At 46.1% G+C, this 12,511-nt stretch overlaps 1 protein-coding gene across 1 annotated transcript; it reads right to left on the bottom strand.

Moving 5' to 3' along the window:
• Positions 1–232: 232 nt before the first annotated feature.
• LOC127612055 (uncharacterized) lies at positions 233–2,614 on the bottom strand. The gene is made up of 2 exons (XM_052083019.1): positions 764–2,614; positions 233–551 (listed from the first exon to the last, which is right to left on the bottom strand). Exons 1-2 carry the CDS (start codon positions 2,471–2,473, stop codon positions 513–515), a joined length of 1,749 nt encoding a protein of 582 aa, XP_051938979.1. The 5' UTR covers positions 2,474–2,614; the 3' UTR covers positions 233–512.
• Between the last annotated feature and the right edge of the window lie 9,897 nt (positions 2,615–12,511).

Here is a 12,511-nt window from a genome sequence, read left to right as displayed (position 1 = left end):
ATTGTCTGAGACATTCTCTGAGTACGTCATCCGTTGGAGCCTTCTCCTTGATGTATTCATGGAGCTTGGATGTTTCATCCTGGACAGTGGCTCTCACACTCACTAGTCCCCGGCCTCCTTCCTTTCGGCTTGCGTACAGTCTCAGGGTGCTGGATTTGGGATGGAACCCTCCATGCATGGTTAAGAGCTTTCGGGTCTTAACGTCCGTGGTCTGAATCTCTTCCTTTGGCCACCTTATTATTCCTGCAGGGTATCTGATCACTGGCAGGGCATAGCTGTTTATTGCCAGGGTCTTATTCTTGCCATTGAGCTGGCTTCTTAGGACTTGCCTCACTCGCTGGAGGTATTTGGCCGTAGCCGCTTTCCTTGTTGCCAGTTCGAGGTTGCCATTGGCTTGTGGTATACCAAGGTACTTGTAGCTGTCCTCAATGTCTGCTATTGTTCCTTCTGGGAGTGAGACCCCTTCAGTGCGGACTACCTTTCCTCTCTGAGTCACCATCCGACTACATTTCTCAAGCCCGAATGACATCCCGATGTCGCTGCTGTAGATCCTGGTTGTGTGGATCAGGGAATCTATGTCCCTTTTGCTCTTAGCATACAGCTTTATGTCATCCATGTAGAGGAGGTGACTGATTGTAGCTCCATTTCTGAGGCGGTATCCATAGCCTGTCTTGGTGATTACTTGGCTTAGGGGGTTCAGTCCTATGCAGAACAGCAGCGGGGAGAGTGCATCACCTTGGTATATGCCACATTTGATGGACACTTGGGTAAGTGGCTTGCCATTGGCTTCAAGTGTGGTTTTCCACATCCTCATCGAGTTCGCAACGAAGGCTCTGAGGGTCCTGTTCACCTTATACAACTCCAAGCATTCAGTGATCCATGTATGTGGCATCGAGTCATAGGCTTTCTTGTAATCAATCCAGGCTGTGCACAGGTTGGTACGTCGGGACCTGCAGTCTTGTGCGACTGTTCTGTCAACCAGGAGCTGATGTTTGGCTCCTCTGGTATCTCTACCAATGCCCTTCTGTGCTTCGCTCATGTATTGATCCATGTGTCCACTTATCTTAGCCGCAATGATGCCTGACATGAGCTTCCATGTTGTGGAGAGACAGGTTATTGGCCGATAGTTGGATGGGGCTGCACCCTTTGAGGGATCCTTCATGATCAGGATGGTTCGCCCTTCGGTTAGCCATTCTGGGTGAGTCCCATCCCTCAGCAGCTGGTTCATTTGTACTGCTAGGCGCTCATGGAGTGCTGTGAGTTTCTTTAGCCAGTAGGTGTGGACCATGTCCGGGCCTGGTGCTGTCCAGTTCTTCATATCTGAGACTCTTTCCTGTATGTCTGCCACTGTTATGGTAACCGGGTTCTGTTCAGGGAGGTTGCTGTGCTCCTCTCTCAGGGTCACCAGCCAATGTGCACTGCTGTTATGTGCAACCTCCTTCTCCCATATGCCTTTCCAGTACCTTTCAGTTTCCAGTCTTGGTGGGTCAGCTCTGTTGTTAGGACCCTGCCACTGAGCGTACACTTTCGCAGGTTGTGTTGCGAACAGCCTGTTTATTCGTCTGGCCTCATTCTCTTTCGTGTACCGCTTTAGGCGACTGGACAAGGCTTGGAGCCTTTGTTTGGCAGTTTCGAGTGCTTCAGGTATGGTCATCTGGATGTACCTCTCGGGTATCGGCCTTTTCATCACACCTCTCTGGGCCTCCGTTAATTGACTCACATCTTTCCGGGCCGCCTTTATCTTAGCCTCCAACCGTCTTTTCCATGGTGGGTAACGTATCTCATGGCTTCCATGGTTGCTCTTATAGCCCAGAGTCTCCAGGATCACTGATGCTGAAGCGTATATCAGCTCATTGGTTTCTGTGATCGTTACGGTAGGGATCGCCCTCAGTGCTGCATTCACACTTTCTATGAGACTTTCAGATGGTACTTCACATAGCCGTTGTAATCGGTTTCTAGGTTGCCCAGCTTTCATTCTCGCCATGATCTTAGCTTTCAGGTCAGTTGCTGCCTCGCTCAGCATTTCATTCATTGGGGCTGGCCACCCAATCTCATCATCTGCATTCATTGGGGCTTGCCTCCCAATCTCTTGTAAGACCTCCTCCTCTGATCTGGCAGCCTGGGGCCCTTCATCATGGTACCTGCGTTGTACCTCATCAATCTCAAGTTGTGACAGCAGTTGCCGTTTGTGGATGTTGGAACACTGAGCTACTAGTTGTTTCGCGGTCAACCGTGACTGTGGGTTTCGAAGTAACCATTTAGCCCACATTCTCTGCATGTAACCCCTCTGACTAGGGTTGCTTGAGTAGTAGCATTCCAACAGAGCCATGTTATCGCATCTCGCCCATCTCCGCTTTGTTCCAGTAGCCCATTTTTCATCAAGGTGCTCTGGTCCCCCAGCACCTGACGCAGACCTTGTTTGGCCGGGCGACGTCTGAGCCGGCATGTCATTCGTTTTATTGTCTCTCATCATTGTATGAGGTAGGCATTAGCGTGAAGGATCTTGCCCAAGGACCCACACTGGATGGTGTTATGTGCTCATTTTTGCCCCAAGCGGGATTCGAACCACCGTCTCCCGTATGCCAAACCGATGCCTTACCAACTGAGCTATCCAGCCGCTTGAGCTATCCAGCCACATATATATGTATATATGTATGTATATGTATATAAACATATACATATGTTGACCGTGATTGGTTGAGCCCTCCTAGTTCATTCATCTTCCAAGCCGCTTGATCCTCACTAGGGTCGCAGGGGGTGCTGGAGCCTATCCCAGCTGTCTTCGGGCAGTAGGCGGGGGACACCCTGAATCGGTTGCCAGCCAATCGCAGGGCACACAGAAACGAACAACCATTCGCACTCGCACTCACACCTAGGGACAATTCAGTGTGTTCAATCACCCTGCCATGCATGTTTTTGGAAGGTGGGAGGAAACCCACACACCCACGCACCCGGAGAAAACCCACACAGGCCCAGGCAGAACATGCAAACTCCACACAGGGAGGCCGGAGCTGCACTGTGAAGTCGACGTGCTAACCACTGGACTACCGGGCCGCCTCTATCATAATAAATAAGTTATTTATCGAGTGGCTTTCAATGTTATTTCAAATAATCCTCCAGATTCTTTTTGCCAATACCCTTGGTGAATTGTACACAAATTGCTTGTGTTTTTTATTTTTATTTATTTATTTATTTTTTGCAACAGCCACCTGCCTTGCATCACGCCCTGCTCAGAGAAACGTGTGTCGCAGGCTATGACACAAATCTTTGTGGACAGAAACGTTGAAATGTAATATTTATTCTACATATTTTTTAGAGCATTGGGAAACGTTAAGAATATTTGTGTCATATTTTTACTCCCACAGAAACCATATTTACAACAAAAAAATAAATTTCCATCCCACATGTTTTTCCATTTTCAAACATTTTTTTTATAAAGCTCCAGGGAGCCACTAGATGGTGCTACAGAGCCGCATGCGCCGCGTATTGCCGACCCCCAGTTTATCCTATAAGGGGTGGAGCCTATCCCAGCTGTCATCAGACAGTTGGTGGGGGACAAAATGAACAGACAACCCACGCAGGCATGGGGAGAACATGCAAATTCCACACAGGAAATCCGTAGCCGGACTCAAACCCTGCACGTTTTTACTGTGAGGCTGACGCACTGACCAACGGGGCACCCTCAAATTACATTATTTCACTATTAAGATTATTTTTTTATAATATTGGATTATGTTTCTAACTACATTTTTTAAATAGGTCACATGTAACTGTATCGGAACACCTTTAAGTGACTCTCCCAACCCTGTGCACAGCCCATCAATTAGTTTTGCCATGCTGAGCCAAAGGCCAGCAATGAAAGAGTGCTGAAGCTGGCAGTGCACAAATTTAAAATGTTTCCTTCCTTTTGAAAACAAATTCACATTTACACTGCCAGGTGTATACCTTCATCAAGAGCGAATCTGAGTCACAACCAACCCAGAGTCAACGTGACAAGATCGTGATTAATATGACTTCTTGAGCATTGCTTTTGAATCAGGCGCCGACAGGTATGGCAGCCTCGGTCACACGCTCCCTAGTATTATCCCTGTTTTTGTCATTTTCGTTTGTTTTTGGCGACCCTGAGCGGCTTACTTACACGAGGGAAAAGTTGCTGCGCATTGGGGAGTCTACGCTCGGTCTTTTTTCACCAGCACACGAAAATCCACAAGGTTTTTCGGAGCTAATCGCGAGCGGAGCGGCTGCGCTGTACGGAGCATGGAAACGCCGCCGGAGGAGGGGGAAGCGAGCCGGCGTGCTCGTCAAGCTCCGGCATCGCGGATTTTGAACCCCGCTCCCATAGATCCATCTTGCTAATCTACGATCTCTGCCAAACAAGATGGATGAACTTCTTCTCCTCACAAAGACCAACAAAACATTTGCACGTTCTGCTGCGCTCTGCTTCACTGAAACCTGGCTCAGTGACCGCCATCCAGATCCCGCGCTACATCTACCCGGCTTCCGCCTTCTCCGAGCCGACCGCGGCACGGAGCTATCAGGGAAATCGAAAGGTGGTGGGATTTGCTTCTATATCAACGAAGAATGGTGCACTGATGTCACGAAGCTCGACGCACACTGCAGCCCGGACCTGGAGTCGCTGTCTTTAAACTGCAAGACATTCTACTCGCCACGTGAGTTCACCTCCTTTTTACTAGTCGGTGTTTACATTGCGCCATAAGCTAACGCTAACACGGCGATACAAACGCTAGCCGAACAAGTAAACAAACTCGAACTAAAATACCCAGAGTCACCCCTGATCATTTTGGGCGATTTTAATAGAGCACATCTTAACCGTGAACTTCCCAGATATAAGCAGCACATCGACTGTTTCACCAGAGAAGGCAACATTCTAGACCACTGCTATACAACAATCAAAAATGCATACCGATCGGTCGCCCGTGCAGCATTGGGTCTTTCTGACCACAATTTAATCCACTTGATACCTACATACAGACAGAAACTCAAATGTGTTAAACCGGTTGTTAAGACTGTGAAAAAATGGACAGATGAAGCAAAGCTAGCTCTACAAGAATGCTTAGACTGCACTGATGGGGGCATCTTTGAAACTTCAACGGGCACACTGGATGAATACACAGACACTGTAACATTATACATCAGTTTCTGTGAGGACATGTGTGTACCTACGAAGTCCTTCCGCTCCTTCAACAATAACAAGCCATGGTTTACTCCCAAACTCAGGCAACTCAGGAAAGAGAAAGAGGCCGCATTTAGAAGTGGAGATCGGGTACTGTACAAACATTCCCGAAACCAATTGACAAAGGAAATTAACATCGCAAAGAGAAGCTATGCAGAGAGGCTGAAAAACCAGTTCTCTGCTAACGACTCAGCATCTGTATGGAATGGCCTGAAAGCAATCACTAACTATAGAATGCCACCCCCCCAAACAGTGAACAATAAGGGTCTTGCTAATGAACTAAACATGTTTTTCTGCCGATTTGAAAAGGACACCCCCATTTCCCCCACACACCCACCTCTACCAGAAACCACTCTACCTACCCCCCCGCCCCCACCCTCTTTTTCTCCACTACAGATCCACGAACAGGACGTGAGACGGCTCTTCAAGCAGCAAAAGATCAAGAAAGCTCCGGGGCCCGACAAAGTGTCCCCCTCCTGCCTGAAAGTCTGCGCTGACCAGCTGGCTCCGGTCTTCACACAAATCTTCAACAGATCCCTGGAGCTGTGTGAGGTCCCATCCTGCTTCAAACAGTCTACCATCATCCCAGTTCCCAAGAAATCGGCAACATTGGAACTGAACAACTATAGGCCTCTCGCCCTGACGTCTGTGGTCATGAAGTCCTTTGAATGCCTTGTGCTGAACCACCTAAAGAACGTCACTGGACCCCTGCTGGACCCTCTCCAGTTTGCCTACCGGGCAAACAGGTCTGTGGAAGACGCAGTCAACATAGGTCTGCACTACATCCTCAAGCACCTCGACAGCACAGGGACCTACGCAAGGATTCTGTTTATGGATTTCAGCTCTGCGTTCAACACCATCATCCCGGAACTCCTCACCCCCAAACTACTCCACCTCGGTGTGTCCTCTACGATCTGCCAGTGGATCCTCAGCTTCCTGACGGGACGGACAAAACAGGTGAGACTGGGAGCAACAACATCATCAATACGCACCACCAGCACTGGAGCCCCACAGGGATGTGTCCTCTCGCCACTGCTCTTCTCTCTCGACACAAACGATTGCACCTCAACAGATCCAGCTGTCAAACTCATAAAGTTCGCAGACGACACCACGGTCATCGGTCTCATCAAAGACGGCGACGAATCTGCGTACCGCCAACAAGTGGAGCAGCTGGAGCTCTGGTGCGGCCGACACAACCTCGGCTGAACACGCTCAAGACTGTAGAGATGATCGTGGACTTCAGGAAACATTCTTCTCCTCAGTTGCGCCTCACACTATCCAACTGCCCTGTGTCAACCGTTGAGACCTTCAAGTTCCTGGGAATCACAGTCTCCCAGGACATGAAGTGGGAAGTCAACACCATCTCCATCCTGCAAAGGGCCCGGCAGCGGATGTACTTCCTGAGGCTGCTGAGGAAGCATGGCCTGCCACAGGAGGTGCTACGACAGTTCTACACGGCAGTCATCGAATCAATCCTGTGTTCTTCCATCACGGTTTGGTTTGGGGCCGCCACAAAAAAGGACAAAATCCGACTTCAACGGACAGTTAGGACGGCAGAAAAAATCGTTGGCACCGCCCTACCCACTCTTGAGGACTTGCACACTGCAAGAATCAAGACAAGGGCACGGAAAATCCTCCTGGATCCCCCGCACCCTGCCCACCACCTTTTTCAGCCACTCCCCTCAGGCAGACGCTACAGATCCATGCGCACCAAATCCAGCAGACACTTAAACAGCTTCTTCCCTCTAGCCATTAACTCCTTAAACAGTCACTGACATAGTCACTCTTCTTGCACCACAAAATGGTACTACAAAACTACTCGTTACTCTAAAATGGTTCAATGATTTTGTTGTTTACGATGATACTAGTGCAGCGTGTTATACCGGAGACAAATTCCTTGTGTGTTCTACATACTTGGCCAATAAAGATGATTCTGATTCTGATTCTGATTCTGAATTATTTTCTGTCATGCCCCCCCCCTAAGAAAAAGAAAACAGGTCATCCCCCCCCCACCCCCCGCGTGACTATAAATAGTATAATTTGTCTATAAAATTGTTTGAGTACACCTCTGCATAACACTGTATCCCTATTAACGTATGAGAGAATAAAAAAGAAAGAAATATGGACCAACTTACAACAAAGAATAGCTTTAACTGTAACAGAAAAAATGTAAAGTGCATCTGAAATTCAACAATAAAATTAAATCCTTAATTAAATTGGAAACATTTTTTGACTGACCATGTCAAACCATAGGATACTGAAAAATACAATTGCATAAAATCGACGATAAATAATGCATTCAAACTAATGACCAACATTAACTCAGGAGCACAATAACTGCAAAACATCAATACATAAAATAATTTGTGCTGATTTTTTTTTTTTAATCAAAGATGATGTCTGGATTAATGGCTACAATGAGGGTGTTTTGCAATGCAGAGCTTTTCCAAGCGAGGTTTAAAGCAGGACACAGCAACTCTCAGCTCCTGCTCAATATGTAGCTGGGACCTGTATTTTAGTTTACTAAAGAGCAATCACTAAGCGGCATAATTGTTGTGTAATGTCTTTAATTAAGTGACGCCTTAATTTATCTGGTTTCATGATGTCCGTCATGATGATGGCTTCATGATGACGTCCGTTCGTGATTTCCTCGTCTCCCACCGTAATCACAGTTTAATTTTTTAATTTTTTAAAATAATCTTTATTGAACAAGTCAGGATACAATTATCAGTAAGCAGAAAACAAAACGAACACGTTATTAATACATACACATATTACAAACATTTAAACAAAAAAGATGCCAGGGGATTTTTAAACAAAAAATTCAAATAAGGAGCATATAGCCAGAGTCTTAACAGCGTTCTTGTTTTTTGGAATCCATAGTAGAACTCAGGTACTGCTTTGTTTCTGCTTAAAAAATTAAGAAAATAGGTTTTGAATTACTCCATCTGGGTTTGTGGATATGGAACTTGGCGAGAATGATTATTACATTTATAATAAAGGTTTGTTTAGTGTTTTCTTCCTTTCTTTTGTAGAATCCAAGTAGTACATTTTTCCAGTATAGCATAAAGTCAGAGTCAATATGTTCAATAACAAATCTGGATACAGCTTTCCAAAATGTGTTGGTATATGGGCATGGCCAGAAGAAGTGCACCATTGTTTAAGGGTACATTCCACAAAATGAACAATCAACAGAGATGTCTTTCTTGAACCTAAGAAGATGCTTGGTGGGATAGTATTTGTGTATCATTTTAAAAGAGATTATTAAAGAGACCTTATTAGTCAGGAGGTATTTGTATGGGAGAGACCAGATTTTTCCCCAGTGTAGATTATCAACAAAACCAGACCCGTAAGTAATAATATGTGGGGTTATTTAAATATCTTTTTGAAACAGGGAACGTATGTTACGGTTGTTATTTCTGGCTGATGTTGACGTAAAACAGGATTTGCCGATAACAGTCATTTGGGGGGCCAGGGTTGCTGTGGAGGTTGTTCTGTCCACCCCTTTCAAGAGGGTCAAGATTCCAAAAGGAATAGCATCCATGACTGGAGCAAATTCCTTTGGGGTGACCGGTAGATTAAATTTATTTAAGAATTCGGAGTACGGTAATTTAAAAGGAAACCTTGATTATTGATTTGTTGACTGACCAGGATTATTTTATTATTGAACGAATTATGGAGAAATAATGATCTATTCTTGTACAAGATGTAACGATTATTCCAGATAAAGCATTTATGAGCGGAAAAAATATGTTTATATATCAAGGACCAAGTCAAAAGTATTTGTTTGTGGAAATTGGATAAAGCGGGATTTGTTTTCTATTTTGTAGTCACATTAAAAGTACAAAGTTAAGACCACAGAATTGAGAAAATATATAGTTAGGTATAAATTTCCTAATCGATGAGGGATTACAGGTACCCAAGAATTGTTTGATCCATTCATTCATTCATTCATCTTCCGTACCGCTTGATCCTCACTAGGGTCGCGGGGGGTGCTGGAGCCCATCCCAGCCGTCTCCGGGCAGTAGGCGGGGGACACCCTGAATCGGTTGCCAGCCAATCGCAGGGCACACAGAAACAAACAACCATTCGCACTCACACTCACACCTAGGGACAATTTAGAGTGTTCAATCAGCCTGCCACGCATGTTTTTTTTGGAATGTGGGAGGAAACCGGAGCACCCGGAGAAAACCCACGCAGGCCCGGGGAGAACATGCAAACTCCACACAGGGAGGCCGGAGCTGGTATCGAACCCGGTACCTCTGCACTGTGAAGCCGACGTGCTAACCACTTGGCTACCGGGCCGCCAAGGACATGAGGTTATTGAGGCCGATTTGAGGTTATTGAGGTTAGAGATTAAGTCCAGGAAGTTCAATCCACCAGTTTTGTGGGTATTCATTCCAACAGACTTTTTCACATAGTGAGTCTTGTTCCTCCACAACAAGTCGAAAAGCATCTTATTGATATTCTTACAAATTTTCGCATTCACAGAAAAGAGATTGCAGCGTACGTAAGACGTGACAGTCCTGCCGCTTTGGTCAGTAGCGTACGTCCTTTTAAAGAAAGATCTCTACCTAGCCACTGGTTAAGCTTAGCTTGGGTTTTGTTAATAATTGGGTCAAAGTTCGCTGTACATCGCATGGCCTCATTTTTCATTATGGTAATCCCAAGATAGGTAAGTTTCTCTTTAGTTGGGATGTTGCAGATCGAAGTCTCATTCCGGTCATGGATAGGGAACAGTTTGCATTTGTTGAGATTTGGTGGAGACCAGAGGCCGCTGAGAACTGTTTGACCGTTTTAATCGCAGCAGAGACTTGGCTGCAGTTCTTTAGGAATAAGGTAGTGTCATCTGCAAGCTGACTAATCAGGATTTCTCTGCCCGCAATAGATATCCCTTGGATGGCACATCTTCTGATATGACAGGTGAGGAGTTGCGTACACAATCGAAACAGAAATGGAGAGGGCGGAGAGCCTTGGCGCACTCCTCGATTTGGAGAAAATCTTGGAGAGGTGCCATTTCTCAGTTTGATGGAGCTATTGCCATTGGCATAGTTTTAACAACTTTACAAAAGAAATCAGCAAATCCGAATTGTTCCATGCAGCGAAAAATGAACTCATGTTTGACCATGTCAAATGCCTTATAGAAGTCCAGAAATCGGAGGTAACTATTGTCAGAGCAGAGGAATTAGTAATCAATCAGATCTAGGACGAGCCTGATATTCTTATAAATGTGTCTTTTACTTATGAAACCGGATTGAACCTCATCAATTAAAATCGATTACACCTTTGACTCTCCTAGCTATTATGGAAGCAAACACTTTACAGTCGTTATTTATTTTTTATTTATTTATTCTCTCCACTGCTCTCCTCCCTGTACACAAATGATTGCACCTCAACAAATCCAGCTGTCAATGTTGAGGTGTGCGCTTCGTCTGGATGTATCTGGGAGAATAACGACGAGAGATGAATTTACTTGTTTAACTCAAACACGTGGCATGGTTTATTTGCCGTCTGCACAGAGAGCAGCCGCTTCTTATCATCACTGAACAGGAAGAAAAAAAAATATTTCGCGCCGAGTACAGACCGGATATGGCGTAGTGTCTTGGGTTGCCAGATCTGTTCAAAATAAAGAACACATCTATATATATATTGCGCGTCGTCCCGCACGCGGTCTGTCCTTCCGTCTGTCCCTTTTCAAAACGTACCTACATCACCGCGCCGCTGCGCGCCGCCACTGCACCGCTCAGGCAGTGGCTCACTACGATCGCAAGGGCATCTTAGCGAAAAAATGTTGTCTACACACAAGCATTGCAATGAAATTGTTAGTTATTTAGTAGAGCTAAACATCTCTTTATTTTCGCGATAAGCAATGAAGATGAACAAAAAGTTGAACCAAGCAACAACACTTTTGTGGGCCGAAGGCCCACTTTACTAGCCTTCCGCAGGAACTAGCTGATGAGCCGCCCGGAGGGCGGCGAACCACCACCTTACCAGCCTTCCGCAGGAACTAGATGATGAGCCGCCCGGAGGGCGGTGAACCAGCTCGTCATTAAAGAAATGAGGATACAAGATATTGTTTCTTAACAGTCAAACTCATAAAGTTCGCAGGCGACACCACGGTCATCGGTCTCATCAAAGACGATGACGAGTTTGCGTACCGACAACAAGTGGAGAAGCTGGAGCTCTGGTGCAACCGACACAACCTTGGGCTGAACACGCTCAAGACTGTAGAGATGATCGTGAACTTCGGGAAACATCCTTCACCACAGTTGCCCCTCACACGATCCAACTGCCCTGTGACAACCATCGAGACCTTCAAGTTCCTGGGAATCACAGTCTCCCAGGACATGAAGTGGGATGTCAACACCACCTGCATCCTGAAAAGGGCCCAACAGAGGATGTACTTCCTGAGGCTGCTGAAGAGGCATGGCCTGCCACAGGAGGTGCTACGACAGTTCTACACAGCAGTCATCGAATCAATCCTGTGTTCTTCCATCACGGTTTGGGGCTGCCACAAAAAAGGACAAAATCCGACTTTAACGGACAGTTAGGACGGCGGAAAAATCATTGGCACCACTCTACCCACTTTTGAGGACTTGCACACTGCAAGAATCAAAACAAGGGCACGGAAAATCCTCCTGGTTGTGGCAGGGTGCGGGGGCACCCTGCCCACAACCTTTTCCAGCTACTCCCTTCAGGCAGGTGCTACACATCCATGTGCACCAAATCCAGCAGACAAACAGCTTCTTCCCTCTTGCCATGAACTCCCTAAACAGTCACTGACGCAGTCACTCTTCTTGTACAACAAATATTGCTTCTGCTCACTCTAAAATCGTTGAATGACTTTCTGCACCAATTGTACAACTGTCATAGTATTGTATTCTACCACTGATTACTTTAGCTCTGCTTGATACTTTGCACATTGTCTCACAGTTGTCACTGGGTGGTACCACTGCACTCCGGTTCACTTACATTACAAAATGTCCTTCCATAAGATAAGATAAGAAAACTTTTATTAGTCTCGCAATCCCTATTTGTCATGTCCTTGTTTATGATGATACTAATGCAGCATGTTATACCGGAGACAAATTCCTTGTGTGTTTCACATACTTGGCCAATAAACAGCCGACTTTTCCTACTCAGGAAACTGAGGTCTTTTGGGGTTCAGGGGTCACTCCTTAATACTTTCTATAACTCGGTGGTGGCCTTGGCCACCCATTATGGCATTGTCTGCTGGTGAGACAGCATCTCGGCCCGGGACAGAAAGAGACTGGAGCGACTGGTCAGGAAGGCCAGTTCTATCCTGGGCTGCTCCGT

Source organism: Hippocampus zosterae, chromosome 12 (genome assembly GCF_025434085.1).
Source record: "Hippocampus zosterae strain Florida chromosome 12, ASM2543408v3, whole genome shotgun sequence".
NCBI classification, from domain to species: Eukaryota; Metazoa; Chordata; class Actinopteri; order Syngnathiformes; family Syngnathidae; genus Hippocampus; species Hippocampus zosterae.
This window is presented reverse-complemented; position numbering and strand designations above follow the sequence as displayed.